A 20750-nucleotide genomic window follows, 5' to 3' on the forward strand; every position below is an offset into this window, starting at 1 on the left:
AGTTACTGTATAACATAAACTGAGTTTTTCTAACACTTTTGTATAAAAATTGTAATTCATGAGGGTTGACAAAAAAATAGGAAAACAAATAACCAACTACCAACGCCAGGTGGCAAAGTCCGAAACCGGAACCGTTTTCACTTTCGGTCACGTGACATCCGGCGCTTTTGCTCCACGCAGCGTTCTTGCACGAATGTCGTCAACAGCTGTTTTTTTCGCTTCGTACCTGTGATTTCGGAAAACTCAAGCTTCAGGGGCCCCACAACTCCGGCAAGATGGTTCTAGCCGACTTGGGACGCAAGATCACCAATGCTCTACGGTCGCTCAGCAATGCGACCATCATCAACAAGGAGGTAGAACCCGACCACCTCAACCGTTTTCATGCATCACGCGTAGGCTTATGGGGTTTCATTTGTCACCTTGCATATTGATCATATTACTAATGTGCCTAACGCGCCGCACTTCTATCTTCGATGCGTGCATCTTTACTCCAATCAGGAGCTTGAGATTGCAAGCTTTAAGTGTTCATGCGAGGTACAAGTCGCAGAGCTGCGACGAAATGCAAACGATGTCGGAACCATTTCGGAAGTTTCTATTACTCCCGCTTTGCTTTAATGACCTGACGAAAATAAGCATTTGAAACAAATGTAACTGCATTTAGACATGTTCAAATATCACTACCACTTTTTGTAACGTACTTGCACGAACCAAAAATTTTCTAGGTCTATATTGGTATTGCCAAGGCCGTGTCATTGATCTTTTCAGCCCAAAAGCAGCTAAAGCACGACTTAGGGTGTATGATATACTGATTTTGTATAAGGCCTCTTTACCGATTTAGCTTCGTGGGCAATATTTCTGCCTTTTTGTCGCGAGAGCGTGTTAGCAATGAGCTTTCACCGGGATCTTTTGTGCGTAGTCAGATGAGAACTAACTCGCCCCCATCATAGGAGTGGCCAACATGTTCTGCCTTTCTGCTACCCTCACCACTTACTACTATTAGTGAGATGAGAGACAAATATCATCTGAATGAAACCCTGTGACTAAACCCTACTTGCGATTTGTGGGCACATAGAAATTGTAGGTGTACGAATCCTGATGTGGGCGATCTCCCAAGACTTCTTTATTGCTTCTGATGTCTGTGCATTCTGTCTGTTCCAGGTGCTTGACTCTATGCTAAAGGAGATATGTACTGCTCTCTTAGAAGCCGACATCAACATTAAACTGGTCAAGCAACTACGAGAAAATGTCAGGTATGTCTCTTTTTTCTGTTCGCCACACACCTGTGAACCGGCTACCTCGTAAAGTCAGTAATCGCTGGGTGCAGCACCAACTTTCCATTCTTTTTTACTTGTACATCAAAATAGTGTGGTAGGGAATGTTTTTCTAATAGTGAATTTCACTGGTAGATCCGGAGCGCTTCCCGAAATCCGCGAGGGAGGCAAAATTACGCTCCGTGGGACTCGCTCCGAATCGACGAGCAGAAGGTGGACTCGCATTTTTGGAGTGACCCACTGACTTGGTCGGCCATTCAAAATGGCCGCTGCTCGAACTTGACGAGCCGACCCACGCCTCAGCCGCCTGATCTTTCCGACGACCTGTGACAACTGTCACTGCTTAGCTGCAAAAATAACACTCGACACAGGCCGGGCAAAAATAGCCGTGTCACAAATAACGAGGAAAACGTCCGCGTTCGCCACCGTCACATACCTTTTGGGTACCTTGAAGTGGCAAGGAACGCACAGCGATTGCCATCAGTAGGTTTCAGATTGCTGGTAAGACTTTAATAAACACAGAGGTAACAAACCTTGCATGGTCGTTGCCTAATTTGTAGGCAACGACCACGTTGCCTACAAATTGCACACGAGAAAACGCCGGTGGCTTGCACTGTAGAAATGTAACCAATCAGTGGCGGCAAAATGAACAGGCCTAACCTTGCGTCTGCCTCCTTCCGATTTTCTGTCGTTCTTTTTCTCATTCTTCCTCTCATGATTACGGATGTCAGCGCTTGCGATGTGCCACCTTTCAATCCCGGCTTTGCATCTCCTTTCTACGCGAGGTCGAAGCGTTCGAGCCGTCAAAATCCCGCGTAAAAACAACCAACGCATCCAAACAGATCCGACTCGACGGCAGTCCGGCGACCTTGTTGCATCTGTACACCGCTGAGTTAAAGGAAATGACGTAGCGCGCTTCCGTCAACATCTGCCAAGATCTCTAAAATCCCGCGGATCAAGTTAGGCGGGGTTGGAGGCGTTCCACAGGGTGGGCACTGCCAGAGATCTTTGAGCGGAAGATGACCAACTGGAGCCAGATCTGTAAGCAGAATATGCGGTGCTCCCAATGGCTCGAGATCTGCGAGTGGAATTCACTATAAAATATGCAGAAAGCGAGTAATCAAACAATGTGATGAAAGTGGAAAATTTATATTTGTACCACTTATAAGTCTGCATGTTCGGACTTTGTGCTGGCAGAGATCATGTGAAAGTTTCAACATTCTTTGCACATGGAATGTGCTGCATGTGTACATTTAATGTGGCCGATAAACAGATTGAGTAGACGCGAAGGAATCGCAGAATAGGTCACGGCTTACGATGTGGAGCTAGTTTGCGACTTCTAGCACACGTCAAGTCTCCTCTGGAGGAATTTCTCAGTAGGATTGCCTTTGTTGCTGAATGTGTACCCCTTAAAGAGTAAAACTATTTATGCCTGCATCTGGCAAGAGTGCAGGAGAGACATGCTGCAAGTTAACAGGCCTGTTTTCCTTTCTTTTTAGATCCGCGATTGACATTGATGAAATGGGGGCGGGGCTCAACAAGAGGCGCATGATCCAGTCTGCCGTGTTCAAGGAGCTCATCAAGGTGACATCAGTGCTCCATTTTTTGTGTCGTATGCATCTTGAGCCAAAGTTGCGAGACTTTTTTCACAGCTCTCTCAACCCTCTACTGTTGAACAAACTTCTCAGGATTCGTGACTATGGAGCTTATATGTTTGTGGAAACTGTTCTGGAATGTTGCGGCGGAAAGTATGTGTGGGAAGGCTTGTTTTTGGAGGCCCCTTCGTGGGATCAATTCTCAAACTGAAACATGCGTCGAAGCAATCGCTTGTATATGTGTATTCCGCTACATTGTACAAGAGAAGATTATAATGAAGTTGTTCAGTCTGAGGCTGGTATTCAGAACACAAGTTTAGTCGTGTATAACTTTCACTGGCAGGTGAGAGAAAGGATATGATGCATTTGCTCACTTCGTCTGCATTGCCCCGAGAAGTAGGATGATCAAATGTCCCGTTTTGGCCAAGTCCTTTCCTTTTTACAGTTTCATTTCTGCCGTCCTGCATTTTCTCTCGATGAAGCCTCGTGTCTCGTCCATGTTGGAATGCCCATACCGTAATTCTGAAATCAGTATTAAGCAAAGTGGAAGAAAACCGAAAGAGCCTTTACTTATTCCAGACATAAATTTATAAAAAATAAACATTATTGGTCGATTTGGTTTCATCGGGCTATACATATTTTGCTTAACATACCAACGGGAGACTTTTTCTATGCTATTTAATTTGGCACGTTTGTGCTGGCAACATTGCTTCCCCCTTGCTTAAATTTGTGAGAGAAAGCCACCTGTTCTCATGCAAGAACTTTAAGAAATGTGCATTTTTACATTGAATTGAGTGCTAGCAGACCCTTTCTGGCTCTCTTGCCCCCCCCCCCCCCCCCTTTCCTTTTCTCTCTCTCTCTCTCTCTCTCTCTCTCTCTTTTTCCTCTTTTTCCTCTTTTTCTTTTTTTCAATGTTATGTTTCTTTATTTTGAGGATTAGGGTCATTCTGTCAAGAAGTCATCCCTGGGTATATTCAAATTGGCTATGGCTGTTCATGTACTTGATGTATACATGGCTTGCACCGACATCACATACTTTTGACCACCATGTGAGAGGGAGAGAGTGACCCTGCTTTTGTTAGAATTTCGAGTGACTGGTTAATCTTCTATGATCTTCTGGGAGGAGAGTAGCGACATCTGTGAAAAATCTGGGAGGCACAAAAAAGGATCCTAGTAAGAGAGGAGCTTTTTCTTCCCCTCTTCTCTGGTGGCTATCGGAGCGCTCTTTGGACGACGTCACGTGCTGGCCATGTATAGCGGCATGCAGTCGCTGAATGTACAGTTTTGCTGGTCTGTCATTGTTCATCATGTTTTCAATGTAGTGTTAGTCTATCATCTGCCAAGAGTGACAGTGCTAATGGTATAATATACATGTTGTGATATTGTCCAAGTTGGCTGACCTCACCTGCTTAGCTCAAGCAGACAGATGTATGGCAGCCACTGGATACCCTTTATGTTTTAAGTTAAGTTGAAAAGAAACTGCCTGGAAGCCCATTGATCGCAGCTAATGTTTGGCTAAGAGAGATCTTCAGCTAAGGCTAAGTGACTTAGCTATGAGGTTTCTTTTCAAATTTCTCTCTAGCTGCGTTGATCACCTCTGCGTTTGTGAAACAGAGTTGTGAGCCATCTGTCTATCTGGAAGCACCATAAGCAGCACATGCATGTGGACAAATGTGCTGAAGAGTGTTTTTCTCCGATCTGAATGGCCGCAGCTCGTTGATCCTGGCGTGAAGGCATGGCAGCCAACCAAGGGCAAGAACAACATCATAATGTTTGTGGGTCTTCAGGGGAGCGGAAAGACCACGACTTGCACCAAGGTGGGCTTCGGTTTTGGAGGTATACTTTTTCTTGGGTAGGACATTTGCATAAAGCGGCGTTGCGTACGAATGTTAGGGATTGGCACGATCAAGCAATCCCATAGTCTCCCACAGCTGAAGGCCTTTTGTCAACAATATCGGTGCAGTGGCATGTGTTCGTGTGGTTCCCCCAGCTTTTAAGATGTAAAATATGTTGTTCAGAAGTTGACTATGCAACCAAAATGGGCAGGAGTGGGGGGTATTTTTGTGATAACTGTCGCATAGTGTGCAGGAATGTAATAGTGGTAGTTTGCTGTATGCAGGCTACACAGTTTCAGGCTCTATTGAGCAAACTTGGTGCTCTACATTCAGACCATCATGTTGCGATCAAAGCTTGAAATAAGTAACGGCGGCATGGTTTTGTGTTTTCCAACATCATGTAGACTCGCACCAGTGTAGCGTAAGCCCAGTTGAAGATTTTTAGAGATGAGCTGATGTACCTTTTCGACTTCGTTTTTTTTTTTTTTAACTTAAACTTTTGCTGAACAGCATTCCAGCTGAATTCTTGACAGCTCCACATTGTTTAACGTGCATCTGCATTTTTCCGAAGGTTTGGTGTCTCTCCGATTCTCGTTGAGAAGGTGGTGGCGTCTGTGTAGTTTGTGGCTACGGTTTTCCACTCAACGTTGTCAATATGTTTTTGCAGCTAGCTTACCACTACCTCAAGAAAGGCTGGAAGACGTGCCTGGTCTGTGCAGATACCTTCAGGGCTGGTGCCTTTGACCAGCTTAAGCAGAACGCCACCAAGGCTAGGATCCCCTTCTACGGAAGGTGAGAACCCTAGCTTCACTCAGGAGTCGATCATTGATTGGCATTGATTGTAGTTACTTTACGTGTCACCTTCCTAGTGGGTTTGTGTAAGCGTGCCAACTTTTTTGTGCCTTTAGTCTTTCGTTGGTTGTAGTATTTTAGAAGATGAAGGCTTTGTTTCAAACTACTTTTCTGGTATACTGATTTAATTGCGTCATGGAGTTGCTTTTCAGTTCGTTGACCAAGCAGATGACAGTTGTATAGTCAAAGCTGGTAGGAAGGACCTGAAAGGAACCTTCTAAAATCCTCTGAGGACTGCAACCAACATTTTACGAAGTGTTCCATCTTCTTTAGGATTATCCAAGCTCCTGCAAAGGGCTGCGAAAATTATGTTTGAAGCTGGTTCAGTGTGTTATCGATAGGGCAAGCTCGAGCCTAGAGGCATGTGCAGAAGAGTACCTATGTGGCCAACCTTTTCTTTTGTGTACATGTTCATATCTGATGGGGGACACTACCTGCAGGGGTGGAACGGCTGTGCCATTCGCGCCATTTTGCGCCAGACGCATTTGTCTGCGCCATCCTGCGCCATGTTGCGGGAACTGCACGACAGCCAATACCTCGCGCCATTATGCACCAAATCGCAAAACATGCGCCAAAAAAATGGTATTTTGTCTTAGTTTCGGTTTCTGTCGACTCGATTGCCAACAATGAGCGCGTTTAGCTTGGTCGACCTTGCAATCCTTTGCTCTGTTTATTCTCCCTGTGTATCCCGAGTCGGAAGCGCGCAAAAAAACTCGGGGGGTCGGATTCCAAGCGCTACACCATCTGCAACTGGATTGTTATTCTTCAACCATAAGCGGTTAAGCAAGTCGGCCGAGGTGAAGTCGAGTCGTTAAGCATCGGATTGCCTGAGGCTCTGCGGCGCGGGATCCGGACGTCAGCTAGTTGAAAACAAATGAACAAAATATTCCTTTTAGTACTTCATCGTTAGAAGTTGGAACCGCATTCCCGCTAGATAAATCGTGATTTGATAGAACTGAAACGCGGTCCAATCCGAAACCTTGCCGGCCTGCAGCTCTCACGCGAACGGTAGATCTGCTCGGCATACTTTAACCTTGCTCCTGCTTATCGCTTCCAATACGATAACTTTGTTAATCGAAGTCTGCTGCTTTGATATTGAGTTGCGCAATAGTATTATTTCGAAATTTGTTGTCCTGTTCCTCCGCGCAACTGCAAGTCCGTTGGTCACGCACGTCACGTGGTTCGCTCATGTAATTACTATGTCGAACACGTGTGGGTTGTGCGATAAGCAGTGCTGGTTTGCATTTTGAGCAGCTGGAAGCCACTCAGAAATTATCAAGGACACTATTTTCAGAAACATATGGTACTTGCTTTTTGGTCCTCATTAAGGCTCACAAAGTTTCAAGTTTTCGCATCTGTTACACTGCTATCTCATCTGCCTAGGACCCTAGCTACTCATGTTCATATGTGCTGCTAAGCACAATTGACATTGCTCCCGAGCTTGTCTAAGACACAAGCTGAAGTGCAATGAAAGGTGATCTGAGCTGCCCCTAGCCTGCTCCAGAACGTAGTTTTAGCTGCTCCCAACCTGCTCCAAAACAGCTGTTTCAGCTGCTCCCGTGGCTGCTCCCAAGTACATTTCATAAGTTCCACCCCTGTGCCTGGGAATGCCAACCTTTGAACTGCTCGCTAAATCGGCGTGATATTTTCAGCTGGTGTTTATAGCCATATAGAAGGAGGGCATGCAAAGTTTTAGCCCTGTGAACCAATGTTTAGGTGCTATACCCACAGAACAAAGTAAAGCATAGTTTCGAATGGAATCTGCTGAATGAATCTGACGTTGAGAAATGGTGTTGATAACCACATATCTTTCTGGCGTATGGCATACTGGAATACCTATTGCCGGTTACTATGAAAAGAAATTTATAAAAATATACATCTTCCAGTTTAAAAAAAAAAAAAATTTATGAAAAAAAAATTTTTTTTTTTTTCACAATTATTAAGTTTTGCAAATTACAATTTTTCATGATAAAGGAACATGAAAATGCAAAATCTAGGTTTATAGTAACCAGCTCCATAAATGTTTGGCATAGAAGCCGCAAATATTAAGACTCGATAGTTTCATACTGAAACAGTAGTTCTATTAAGGTAAAATTTGTGCCAAAAGGTGGATTGGAAAAAAACGCATTTAAAGCGTTCAAACTTCTACCTTTTCTTTAGCATTGGTGGACTGAAGATAATTTAATAAAAAATAACTGCACTGTAAACAAATGTAACTTTTTAAGAATCTCTAGATGTTTGTGGATGTAAATAGGGCATTTTTCAAAACCAACTTTTGTGGCAGAAATCTTTTTTTTTCTGGGTAGTGTCCTTCCTCAAACACAAGTGGAAGTCAAGAGTCCTGTAAAGTTGCAAGATCTTAAATGGAGGTTGTAGGTACCTAGGGGTTGTTATGCAAGGGAGGTGGTTAGGGAACATCGTAAACTAAACACTTGGACAAGCAGGAACAAGAAATGGACAACAGCACACAAAATCTAAAATGTGTAGTCGTATTGTCCGTTATTTTATTTCTCCTCGTCTCAGAGTTTAGTTTATGATGGGGATGGTCATTCCTTTTGTTCGTGTGTGGATGCAAGACTTTTGGGAGCACTTTCATAAAGTGAATCTTGTGGAGAACTAGCTTTTAACGGTTGATTTTAAAGAGGAAGATTTTGACATGGGTGGCTGGTGCAGCTCGTTTTCTTGTGATGCAAGCAGGGACCAATTGCACGTCGTGATTTCCGTCTGCGTGCAGCTACACGGAGGTCGACCCCGTGGTGATAGCCCAGGAAGGCGTGGACAAGTTCAAGAGCGAGGGCTTCGAGATCATTGTGGTGGACACGAGCGGGAGGCATAAGCAGGAGGACTCGCTCTTCGAGGAGATGTTGCAGGTCTCCAACGCCACCGTGAGTGACCTTGGAAGTCATCCCATGTAGAACCGCGGACCGAAGAACGTCCCTTGCTCACACATCTGTCTTGCTTTAAGTATAAACCACGTCTAAGCAATTTGAGGAGCACCGGAAATTTACGGCGCCCGTCTCGTCGCTCATTAAATCGCTTACTTGTGGTTCAGCCTTTATGTTCCTAGAGGTACTTCATTCTGGACCATTCGTGTTTTTTCAGAATCCAGACAACATCATATTCGTCATGGACGCTTCCATCGGACAGGCTTGCGAATCTCAAGTAAGTCCGCCTTTTTTTATCTTCGGCGTAATCTTTTTTGGTCTTTTAGCGCAGTAGAGCTTGACCAGGTATTACTCTGTCCCGAAGAGGTGGACCACATCTACAGGGGACCTGAGATGGCAAGAATAGCATTGCTGTGGCAATGGCTCCTACTGAAATTTTTTTTCTGGTTGATTGTAGTGGAACTACTATGCCCGGTCAGTTTATGAAGTACAACAACGAAGTCCTAATTGTTGTGGAGAAACAGCTTCATAATTTTTTGGTTACCTTTTGGCGGCGATAAAAGATGTCTCCAGTGGAAAGGGAATTGCAGTAAGTTGCTATTTTCAAACCAAAGATAGGACTATAGTCCGGCACGTAGCTAGGGGGGGTGGTCCGGGCCCCCCTGAAATCTTCCATTTTGCTGGGACCTCCTCTCCCCCGCTTCCTTGTACAGCATTTTGTCATGGGCAGGCCCCCCCCCCCCTGAAACAAAATCCTGGCTACGTGCCCGACTATAGTAGTAATAGACTAGAGTTCTAGAACGTTTTTAATACTGCTACAGACATTTGAGTGTGAAGATACCGGTTTGGGTAGTGAAGATTTGTCACGAGACAAAACTGGCTTTACTGTTGAGAAGGTTCTACTAGAACAAAATATTAAGCTTTTATACTTGACCTAGGGCATTATTTCATTCTATGTATGTTATAGTGTTGCAGCATTCCGGTTGCAGTGCCTCTTGTCTGGTCAAGTTCTCTCTGGTTTTGCGCTGTGGCCAAAGCAGTTTGTGATCAATGGGCCTTTTTTGTCATGCGACTCTAGGCACGTGCCTTCAAGGAGAAAGTGGACGTCGGGGCCGTGATTGTTACGAAGTTGGACGGTCATGCCAAGGGTGGTGGAGCCCTCAGCGCGTGAGTGTCTCTTCTTTTCTGTCTTAGCTTAGACCCCTTGGGGAGGCTGGTCTGGCAGCTATGTCCAGGGCAAAAATTCCCTCTTTCTAGCAAGCCACCAGATTTATTAGGTATTAATGTTTTAATTCAGTGTCATTACTTCTCTCGCTGGTATTCTGATGGAATAAATTAAGCGATGAGGAGACTGATACCGTCATATGAAACATTACGGAACAAAGAAAGAAAAGAGAATTACAACATATGTCGCATTGACTGGACTAATTCTCGCACCGTTTGCGTGCATATCCCGGTTTTCTGCGAAACATGGCAGGAGCCAATCGGAGAGATCTATATGGACAAAGCCTGACAAATTGTGATGCGAGGACACCGAGAGGACATTGTTACACAAGCTCGCCGTCCCACAGCGCATCACATTTTCAGGGCTACTAGTTTGTTCTCTTGACGTCAAAGTTTGCTTGGCTTAGTCTGTAGATTGCAGCAGTATTCTTTTTGCATGCCGTGCTGCGCTATGAATGCGCGCGCCTGGTTCATGGCGGTGCAGCAATTACTCGAGTGCTTGCATTAACCTCTGCGTTTGTTTCGAAACATTAGTAGAATTTAGCCGGTTTTGGTTACCAGATGTGTCCGATCTGTTATGTAAGACTACAAACATCGACATGCGGACATTTGAGATGACCGTCCATCCCGTCTTTTGCGGTTGAGAGGAGTTCCCTTCTCGCTCTCAGCCCTTCAATATTGCACAAATGTAATGCAGGGGAACCAATCTGATATGTGACCAACATGTCAGCCGATTCGGGGCATAGAGCATGGATAAGGTGCAGCTCTTCCATGAGTATGCACCCTCTCTTACCAGTTGTATGCTATGGGTAGTTAGTTTTAATGCAAAAGTATTAACTGTCCCATGGAGCGAACTGGCGTAATCAGCATTGAAGCTGCAGAAAAACGGCACCTAAATTACTTTCTCTCATGGAGCGAAGCCGGCGTTGCTTGTACTAGCAACGATTTGAAGCATAAATTCCCACTGGCTCTGACGCGTTTTAGTTCCAAGGAACGCCACCCCACAGAGAAGCCCTCTCCATGGCGCTGCGACCCGTGCGCCGGTAACAGGAACAGGGTGGTGCATGCTCAACCGCCCTTCTCTTCCCCCTCTCGAGTCATGCGTCAGGCGTGGCCTGAGGCCCCGAGGGAATGGGGAGGGGGAGTGGGGAATTGCGTAGGAATGCTTCCGCATTCCTATGCATAAGAAGTCTTAAGTGTACTCGTGTAATTTTTAAGATCCATTTTGTGCGTCGGGTGGTGGATCATGTCATTCTGAGCACTCCCGCACCGGCATGTCTTTCTTAACACAGGGTGGCAGCCACACACAGTCCAATCATTTTCATAGGTACCGGCGAACACATAGACGACTTTGAGCCTTTCAAGGTGAAGCCCTTCATCAGCAAACTGCTAGGTGAGTGAAGGGTGGTCACTGGAACCCTAGATTCTGTGACGTCTCTGGTCTGGAAATAGCACCAATTTTGGCTTCGGTAATGGGGCATTATGCCACCGCCATTTCGTCGGGCAGCTAGGGATAGGCACCTGTCAGAAACTCTATGGTGTTACAGGCGAGTTCTTGTTGATTGGCTTTTCGAACCGGTTTCTAGCAATAGCACGACCATGTAATACTCGTGCATTTTTGGTACATTGCCCGTTCGTTTATTTTGGTGACTGTGGGAAGAGCAAAGCCAGGAGATGTGTCAGTCTTTATTGATGGGGCATCTCGCCCCCTGGGTTTTGGGGGGAAGAAAAGCACCATTGGAAGTAAAATAAAGAGAGGAAAAGGCCGGTGGCTTACGGTCTCGAATAAATAACTAAAAATATGTATGTGAAAAATAAAAAGGTGGTTGCACTACTTTATGACGTGACGAGTACCTTTGGTTGTAGTGATGACAGCTACCGGTTACTGCAACGGATTGTGCCACCTACCAATCATTTTCACGATTGGTATCGGCTTTTCCCATGAGAGCGAGCGCGTAGGTTTTCACAAAGTTAATCGCTATATGCTCGTCAAAAATACACAAGCTTGATTATGGCGACCAAGACCAGGGAGCACAGAATGTGTTTGTAAAATGCACACACTCTTAACATGTTTTTACAGCGGAGTTATTAAAGGCTAGTTTCCCCAGTTTCGTGTCCGTGGACAAATAAATCTCGACAGAACCCTCTAGACAGCTACCGCCGTCTATGAGCGACGGCGGCAACCAGACGACCGGCTTGCCAGTTGTCTGGTTTCCGCCGTCGCTTGTAGATAGCGGCACATAGTACAGCTTCACTGCTCTTCCTTCTTCACCAAAGTGGAAAGGCTAAAAGTGTTTTTTTTTTAATATTATATCTTTAGCTTTTATGTTTATATAATTTTCAGATATTTATTTTATTTTCACATACCAAAAAATCTCGAGCAGGGACCCACTTAAAATTTGGAGATAATCATGCAAAACAGGAAGATGGGCACTTCTTAGGTCAAGAATGTGTAAAGATATGTCCTTTGTGTATTTCACAAATGTCACAAAATTGAGTGGACGCTTATTGTTGAATGGGCGCATGCTGGGCATCTTACGATATAACCTTAAAGGTCGACCTGCAAAATATATTTCAGCCAGGGTGAACATCCTCTTTGCCACCCTTCCCTTTTTCTCCTCTCTTACTGCTACCATGATGGGGAGGGGACCCCTGTTGCTGCATCTTGGGGCTGGATGAGCAGGGCTCCCGTCTCATTCAGCCCCAAGATGCAGCATCAAGAGGAACCCTCCTGCCGTCAATATAGCTGTGGGAGAGGGGGAATGGGAAGGGTGGCGAGGAGAATTTTCACTCTCGTTGAAAGATATTTTGCAGGTCGGTCTTTACTGTCGCATTACGCTTGTTCATAACAATTTTTTCGTGAAAAATGACTCTTAAAACACATTTTGTGTTGATTAGAGGCACACATACTCGCGCTTATACGTTTTGCGCGTTCCCACACGTGCATGTCTGCCTGCCTGCTCTCACGAAAAAGGGGACGTAGGCGTGTGGAAGGCAAAGTTTAATGGCCGGAGAGTGTGTGTCGTCTGACGGAGGGTTTCGCGAACGGGATGCAGGCATGGGGGACATTGAGGGCCTCATCGACAAGGTGAACGAGCTGAAGCTGGACGACAACGAGGAGCTGATCGAGAAGCTGAAGCACGGGGAGTTCACGCTGCGCGACATGTACGAGCAGTTCCAGAACATCATGAAGATGGGTCCCTTCAGCCAGATCATGGTCGGTGGCGCCCTCCCGTCGCCCCCTCCCCTTGTCGTGCCTCGACCTTTCATTCCCCGGTTATTCATGCATCCCGTCTCGAAATGTGGCTCGCAAAGCGTACCCCCGCGAGCGATATGAGCCCAAACACCCGATCCCGCCTTTTTGCACATGTGCGGTTCTCACAAGCTCTATTACCTCTCGATTTGTCGAATAGTCTGAAGTATGGGACTTTGACGTCGCGTTTTATTCCTAGTGTGGTCTGCAGCTCTTTCAAAGCCTGGCAGCCATGCCAAAAGAAGCAGGAAGGACTGTTCCGGCTCGTATCGTCCGCGGTGGTACACTCGCGCACAAAGCGAGTGACGATGCTCGATCTAGCTTGTTTGCTGCGCCTGCGGTCCCCACAGTGTTAATCATCTCTCGATATGTGAGAGTTCAGTGACTGGAGTTTGTGCTAGTGTCTCTAAATACTGACAGCTGTGCCAGATAAGCTTGGAACGCAGTTTGCTGTCGTCTTGTTCACGATGTTACTTCCCACTTGAGACGTTACGTCTCCGATAAAGTTAGAAACATTTCCTTTTGCATAAAAGACGTGGCAAAGCATCGTGCCTGAACCGACGCGTTTTTCACGGGTTATTGGGGCAATTTTGCCTCGAAAACATGCTTTTATCTGTGTGTGGCGATTTCCAAGTGTTGGTCGTATATCCAAAAGCTTATAGGGTGCTTATAACATGCCGTTTGTAATGTGCGAGTCAATAATCAAAAGCGGACAGTTACGCCCGACAACAGAAAGCGGCGATATCAGTTCTATAGAAACCAATACTGCAATCTGAGGTTTCATTTCACACGAGTTCATAGCAAGTGCCCATATGTTTATCGCACTGTGGAACACAAATTTGCCGTGTCAGCAACCTGCACTATCCGTTTTTGTGTCATGTTGGTTCGTAGCAGGTGCCTGCAGGTGTGTCACCGTTTTTCTATCAAAGTTTGCTGTCGCATCCCCGAAGATCGCCCACCGCTCCACTTATCTCACGAGCATGGGTGGACATCCCCTTTACGATTTGAGATTTTGCGTTTCTTTCATTTTTGCTTGCAAGTATGATGGCAAAGGGTTGGAATTAGCATCTTTTTTTATAAACTAGGGATGTTCCGAGTGATGACGGTGTAATGTGTTGTCACATAGGGCATGATTCCAGGCTTCAGCAGCGACTTCATGACCAAGGGCAACGAGCAGGAGTCTATGGGCAGGCTAAAGAAGCTCATGACCATCATGGACAGCATGAATGACCAGGGTAAGCTCTCTGTCATCCACGCTCCATTATAATGAGGTTTCCGTGTTTTCGGAGTCTATTCTTTGCCATATATTCGGAGTTTATTTCTGCTATGTTTCCAAATTTTCAAGATTGGAAATAAAAAATCGGCAGGTACAACTCTGTCATAGATTTATAAGCACGCACATGTACCGCATAACATTGGCACCCTTGCCATTAGTGGTACTAACCGTCCTATGGCAAAACTTGAAAAAGACACATTGAAATCATTGAATTTCTTGGGAATTGCTTGTTTTCTTTTCATCCTATTCTATACCGCTTCTCCCTGCGGCTGGGCGTGGTGGAGTGGTGACATAGGAGCCTCAGCTGTCCCTTGTGTGAAGTCCAAGAGTTCACAGCTTTCACGGTCATCAAATCAGAACCCTACCTTCCTCTAAGAAGTGCAATCTGGAAACCAAGACAGTGGTTTGTGTCATTACCCAGAATTACAATGCCCCACTGTCATCAACGAACCCCACGAAATGAGCGGTAAACCTTCCTTGGTGTATACTATGAGATTTTGAAGGAATCTGGGGATACCTCTCCTGATGACTGCTGAATCTGTGCTTTTGTTAGCGCTGTCGCAAAAGAAGACGACTAACCCCAAGCTCGTGCCACCACTCGCGTGGCGCACCGTTCTTTTTGCTGGGCAGGCGTACCCGCCAGACGTTTATTAAACGCTCCCTTTTAAACCTTCACTGGTCCCCATTTCCCATGTCGAGGCTCTAACACTTTGACCAAACTTATTTGTAGAAAATTGCTTTTTTTTGTTCCTTTTTGTTGATCTTCCAAATTACAAGTTGTTAAAATAAATCCGAATTGAAAAAAAAATATACATGAGCGGTTTCATTTGGATTCAGGCAACGATGTGCATATTTTGCCTCAAATTTTTATATTTCGTGGCGCGTGTTTCAAAAAGAACAAACCTTTTTATTTTAATGTCCTGACATGTTTAGTTTCTGAGAAGCAAAAAAAAAAAAAAAAGATCTCAAAGAAGCGGGAAAGAACGACGAAGTTTTGACGATTGTCGTGTGTGGCGTTCTTGAATCATCAAATTTTCATACGCACGCAGCCCGCCTCAACAAGTGCCCACTTTATTAGTTCACAAAGAAGCTTATATCGTACACAAATCGTCGTTAACACGCTCTGTCATTCACCAAAATTGTCACGTCTCGTCGTATTGAACGATTTAGAAGATTTGAATTCTCATATAGTCCGCACCACGCAAAATTCATACTTCTAAACGTGCATGGCCTGCGGACTGTAGTACGGAAAATACGGTAGTCCTTAATCTGGTAGGACACTTTACTCGGGGGCAGTTTTGGCCGAGGAAAATTGGGGAGCTTGGGGACGTTACTCTTGGGACCTCCCGGATTTGTAGAAAGGGACCCAGTTTGAGCGTCCGTGCCCCAAAGAAAAAGCTGCATTGTCCCGGTGCCCTTTTTGTCGCCGCCAGAGCTGGACCACCGGGAGGGCGCCAAGCTGTTCTCGCGCCAGACGGGGCGGGTGACGAGGGTGGCCCGGGGTGCCGGGGTGACCACCAGGGAGGTGCAGGAGCTGCTGGCGCAGTACACCAAGTTTGCCGCCATGGTCAAGAAGATGGGCGGCATCAAGGGACTCTTCAAGGGTGAGCCTGCCGCACCAGCCTCTGGAAAGCAAATTGTGGACCGCCTCTTTAAGCCGGTTCACACGCTTGTATTTGCTTACGACGGTCATAAGCAGTTGCAAGTGTGTGAACTGGCCGTTTGGCTAAAACGTTAAGGTGGGCTAATTAGTTTAGTGTACTAAATCTAATCTGTTCCATGTCTTCGTCTGCCCTTTGCACTTTATATATTTAGCGTGTCTCTTTGGCCTTTCCCAAAGTTGTTCTAAATGCGCAGCGTTTAGAACGCCTCTTCTCACTTGCTTTGAGTTGACGTCGCGCGATCCTCTGTCAGATTGAAATTCTGCCGTAAGCACCGTTACAAAGGGACCACCAGTGAGTTGCATCCCAGGTTTGACACGGCTTAGTATTGCAATTGCGACGTGCCTATATTTCGAAATGTTGTTAGCGCTTCAGTCAAGTTTTTTTTTTCTTTTTTTGGTGTAGGGGGTGACATGGCGAAGAATGTGAACCCGGCACAGATGAACAAGTTGAACCAGCAGATGGCGAAGATGATGGACCCTCGGGTCCTTCACCAAATGGGTGAGCGGAATTGCACAATTTGCCAGGGGATGTCGGCAAGGAACTGCTTCCATGTTGGCTTAAATCGCTGCAGAAGAAAGATGGGGCTCGTGTTCTCATCCTTTTAGTGACGAAACTCGCTAGGCCTCGTTGTTTTCTTGTTGTTTTTTTTCGTGACTGTCCAGGACAGCTTCATTTCGTTAGCTTTATGTTATTGTTGCCGAATATAAAAGTGATGGAATAGCAAGCATCTTTTCCTTAGGTTTATTATTTAGTATCTACTTATGAATCCTGTTTTCTTTGTATCTAATGCTGTATATCTGCCCAAATATTTCTCATATGCCTCTCATATATTTTTCTGAATCCCGTATGCTTTTTTTATCTCGAATATATGTATGTAAACTTTTTTGTATGCATATATGTTTTCAAACAATAATTGCTGTGTTATGTCTCATACACCCAAAGATTTTACTCTTTTGTCAAAATATGATGCACAACTCGACCGAAGAGAGTAATTAATAGTAACATTTGGAATTTCCACGCAATTAACTATTTTTATTGGTCAACTTCATGGATGTGGTGGGGTCTCGGCCTCCCCGAGAGAAAATAGTGCATGGGTATTTCTATTGCTGCAAGTTTACTATAGAACGCCTTCCCATCTAGAACTGGTCATTTTTATTGATAGCCCAACAAACGGTATTCCATAAAAAACAAGCTTCTACAAAAAGCACTTGAGTGCTCACTTAACAATGCTTGCGAGTATATTGCCTCTATGGATATTACATCCAGAGAGGTTGCTTGCTGCACTAGTGGCAGCAAGCAATGAATTTGATTTTGGTCTTTATGAATTTGATTTTGGTCTTCATGAAGAGTTGTTTTTTTTTGTTTTTTTTTTTTGTAGCAGTTAAATAAACGTGGAGTGTCTTAGAAGCAGCTGGCACATAACCGTCAATTCCCATTTCAGGTGGCTTTTCGGGACTGCAGAACATGATGCGCCAGCTTCAGGGAGCGGCCAGTGGGAACCCCAACCACCTCATGAACATGGGCAAATGAAGTTAAGACTTTGAAGGAGCAAGAAGTCGTCTGCTCTCCTCTTCTATGCCTCCACAAAGAAGAAGCCACCATTACACCCAGAAATGCACTCCCATCTCTGCATTTACTAGGTCTCTGTGAACATTGTTGGAACAGCGACACTGTGCTTCAATCTTGTGCAAGGTCCCGAAAATGACACATAAGAGTCCACAAGGCTCGCTAACTGCCGTTGGCATCCTTTTTTTTTTAAATAATTGTTTTATAAATAAAAGTGGTTGCAGCGATGGTTTGCAAGCTCGTGGGAAGAGATCCACATTGTCACAGTTGTTTTGGACTTTTTTATTCATTTCACCATGGGAGTGGAAGCACGCAGCGAATACGGCAACTTCTTTCGAGCAGCAGTCTAGAGCAGTGCTGCACAACTCAAAAAAGACGCGGGCCAAAAAAATGTTTATTGGGAACTACGCAGGTTTTTAATAACTGGCAGACAAGTTTTCAACATCTGGCACCATTGCACTGGTGTCCGTCCTGAGCATATCTCGCTGTGTCATGTCCGTGGGATGCATGTTGTGCACCCCTGGTCTAGAGGCATGAAGTGGTTCAGCACTTTAGAAGAGAGGAAAGTTTTGTGTCACTCCCACTATTGGATTGGTTTGAATGCTCCCCAGCATTTGCCAAGATCCACTTGTGGCTGACGGCAAAGTTCAAGTATGTCTTTAAATAATAATTTTAAAAAATGTCCATAGGGCAATCATACTTTGTTTCACCTTAAAGGCTGACGAGCAAATTCGAGATTCTGCAAGGCAGAAGATCCGCCTCACCGTGGGGGAAGAGGAAACAGGCAGCGGTGGACAGGGTAGAGGAGGGGAGAAGAGAAAGTGAGGGGGAAAAGTGGAAAGCACGAACTGGTCGTCGGCCTTTAAGTCCAGACGCAGCCGACACTTCGAGCTGATGGGACCAATCGGAGGACGTCAAAAGTGCACCATCATGGTGGTCGTCATTTTTCCGCATGTTCTATCATCGCTGAACCCATCACAAACAGAAAATGCCTAGTGACTTCCTCTTTTGACGTTGCTCGATTGGTCCTCTTACCTGGGAGTGTCGGGTGCATCTGGGCTTAAGCTGAAACGAAGTACAAAATTTCTGCATTGTTTCTTACCTAAACCTAGAGTTGTTTCTGGTGTTTCCAGAACTACAGGGTGAGATTGAGAAAATTAAACCGGGGTTTTCCGCAGAAAGTTGAAACTCTGTGAGAATCTGGCGCTAGCAGGGGTGATAAAATGTGAGTTTGAGCAAATGTAAATAAAAAAACAAACAAAAAACTCTGAGCCGATTAAATTTGAGACTGTTGCTGTGCGTAAATTGTCACTGAAGACTTATCAGCAAAAGAAAACAATATTGTCTTTATTACTGACAAGTTTTTCACTGAAATAAATCCTACAGGTGCCCACAATCTTAAATATCGGTATGATTCAAGTTATGGTTAGGTGGACGTCGGCTCATAGAGAAATTTTGTTTTTCTTTTCAGAAATTTGCCTTTAATCGGCGACTTGCTTTTGGAAAGTTGAAAGATGAGGCTTTTTTTCCTTGTCTTAGACGTTTACTCTTCAATCCTGACCCATACCAACACGGTCTTCGTTGATATAGAAAGCGATAGACAGGAGAGCAGGTTTGGAACTGGAGTCGCCGAATACATGTTCCACAAAAAATCAAAAGAGGAAGTTCCCAACCTTCTCCCTATTTTTGTGGAGAGAAGATGATTGGGGGGGGGGGGGGGGGGGGGCAAAAAAAAAAAAGATGCTCCCCGTCGGGGAATCGAACCCCGGTCTCCCGCGTGACAGGCGGGGATACTGACCACTATACTAACGAGGAGAAACAGAAAAGTGAGATTCGAACTTGGGGTATTACATGCTCCTTCAGGCAGTGTTAAAGGAGTCGTGAAACGCTTTTCCAACTTTTTCCTGTTTAGCTTTCCTCCTCAACTCATAAATCGCGCATTGTACCAAACAGTTCAAGAGTCAAAAACGGGGGAGTCCTTTCTTGCTCGGAATCTCGCTTGTGTAGCCGGACACAGCCATTGTCCCTCTAGAAGATTAGCCCGTCGCTCAAAATTCAGACTAGTTGCTCTCCCCACCCCGTTCACCCCGAAGCTGACAGTGCTGTGGAAGCTACGTGCTCGTTGGGCCAGCCACACATTTTCCACGTGATCACGCTCTCTCGCGCATACCGACCCGCAGAGAATGAGGTCAGGTGATGAAAGGGAGGCGGCTGATTGGTCCGGCAAGCGCGTAGGTTCCACCGCAATGTTAGCTTAGGGGTAAAAGGTGTAAGTGAGGTCCGGTGTCGTGTGACATGCGCTTGGGCCTGGTGACGCGCTACGGGGGCCCGGTTATGGTGGCTAGTAGCCCGGTGACGCGCTGCGGGGTCTGCGGATGTGTCACAGTGAAAAGGCGGAGAGTTTACGAAGGGAAGGAGGTACGAAATAGTCCGCTATGCTTGGCAAATTTTCGTTGCGAAAGTCAGCCTTCTGACTTTCTACCTTTGTTCTTTTGGCCCACTGAACGATGTGCTATTAGTAAAATCCCAATATAAATTGATTTACTCCATCCCAAAATTCGTTTCATGGGTCCTTTAAAAGGGTTACGGAAAAGAAAATTGTTTTTCTTAAAGGACCCATGAAACGAATTTTGGGCTGGAGTAAATCAATTCATATTGGGATTTTACTAATAGCACATCGTTCAGTGGGCCAAAAGAACAAAGGTAGAAAGCCAGAAGCCTGACTTTCGCTACAAAAATTTGCAAAACATAGCGGACTATTTCGTACCTCCTTCCCTTCGTAAACTCTCCGCCTTTTCACTGTGATACATCCGCGGACCCCGCAGCGCGTCACTGGGCTACTAGCCACCATAACCGGGCCCCCGCAGCGCGTCACCAGGGCCCAAGCGCACGTCACACGACACCGGACCTCACTTAATCCCTTTACCCCTAAGCTGACATTGCGGTGGAAGCTACGCGCTTGCCGGACCAATCAGCCGCCTCCCTTTCATCACCTGACCTCATTATCTGCGGGTCGGTATGCGCGAGAGGGCGTGATCACGTGGAAAATGTGTGGCTGGCCCAAGGAGCACGTTGCTTCCACAGCACTGTCAGCTTCGGGGTGAACGGGGTGGGGAAAGCAACTAGTCGGAATTTTGAGCGACGGGCTAATCTTCTAGGGGAACAATGGCTGTTTCTGGGCTACACAAGCGAGATTCCGAGCAAGAGGGGACTCCCCCCTTTCCGACTTCTTGAACTGTTTGGTACAATGCGCGATTTATGAGTTGAGGAGGAAAGCTAAACTTGGGACACGCGTATCAAAAAATAAATTTTACGCGAAAAAAAAATTT

The 20750-nt window shown here is 45.6% G+C and overlaps 1 protein-coding gene across 1 annotated transcript; it reads left to right on the top strand.

Annotated features, from left to right (window-relative positions):
* The first annotated feature begins 121 nt into the window (after positions 1-121).
* LOC8034591 (signal recognition particle 54 kDa protein) lies at positions 122-17673 on the top strand. Its single transcript, XM_029982462.4, has 14 exons — positions 122-353; positions 1159-1250; positions 2771-2855; positions 4579-4683; positions 5369-5493; positions 8288-8438; positions 8656-8715; positions 9517-9605; positions 10955-11055; positions 12719-12879; positions 14042-14150; positions 15625-15795; positions 16258-16353; positions 17297-17673. The coding sequence occupies exons 1-14, from the start codon at positions 276-278 to the stop codon at positions 17383-17385; spliced, it is 1512 nt and encodes a 503-aa protein (XP_029838322.1). The 5' UTR covers positions 122-275; the 3' UTR covers positions 17386-17673.
* Positions 17674-20750: the final 3077 nt, after the last annotated feature.

The sequence above is a fragment of the Ixodes scapularis genome, unplaced genomic scaffold, assembly GCF_016920785.2.
Source record: "Ixodes scapularis isolate PalLabHiFi unplaced genomic scaffold, ASM1692078v2 PGA_scaffold10__122_contigs__length_95168666, whole genome shotgun sequence".
NCBI classification, from domain to species: domain Eukaryota; kingdom Metazoa; phylum Arthropoda; class Arachnida; order Ixodida; family Ixodidae; genus Ixodes; species Ixodes scapularis.

Bases quoted from the DNA above. Each gene is read 5' to 3' on its own strand.
- LOC8034591 (XM_029982462.4), top strand. From the start codon at position 276: ATGGTTCTAGCCGACTTGGGACGCAAGATCACCAATGCTCTACGGTCG. The intron at 2,856-4,578 runs GTGACATCAGTG...GAATGGCCGCAG, and splicing joins TGTTCAAGGAGCTCATCAAG to CTCGTTGATCCTGGCGTGAA. The intron at 16,354-17,296 runs GTGAGCGGAATT...TTCCCATTTCAG, and splicing joins TCGGGTCCTTCACCAAATGG to GTGGCTTTTCGGGACTGCAG.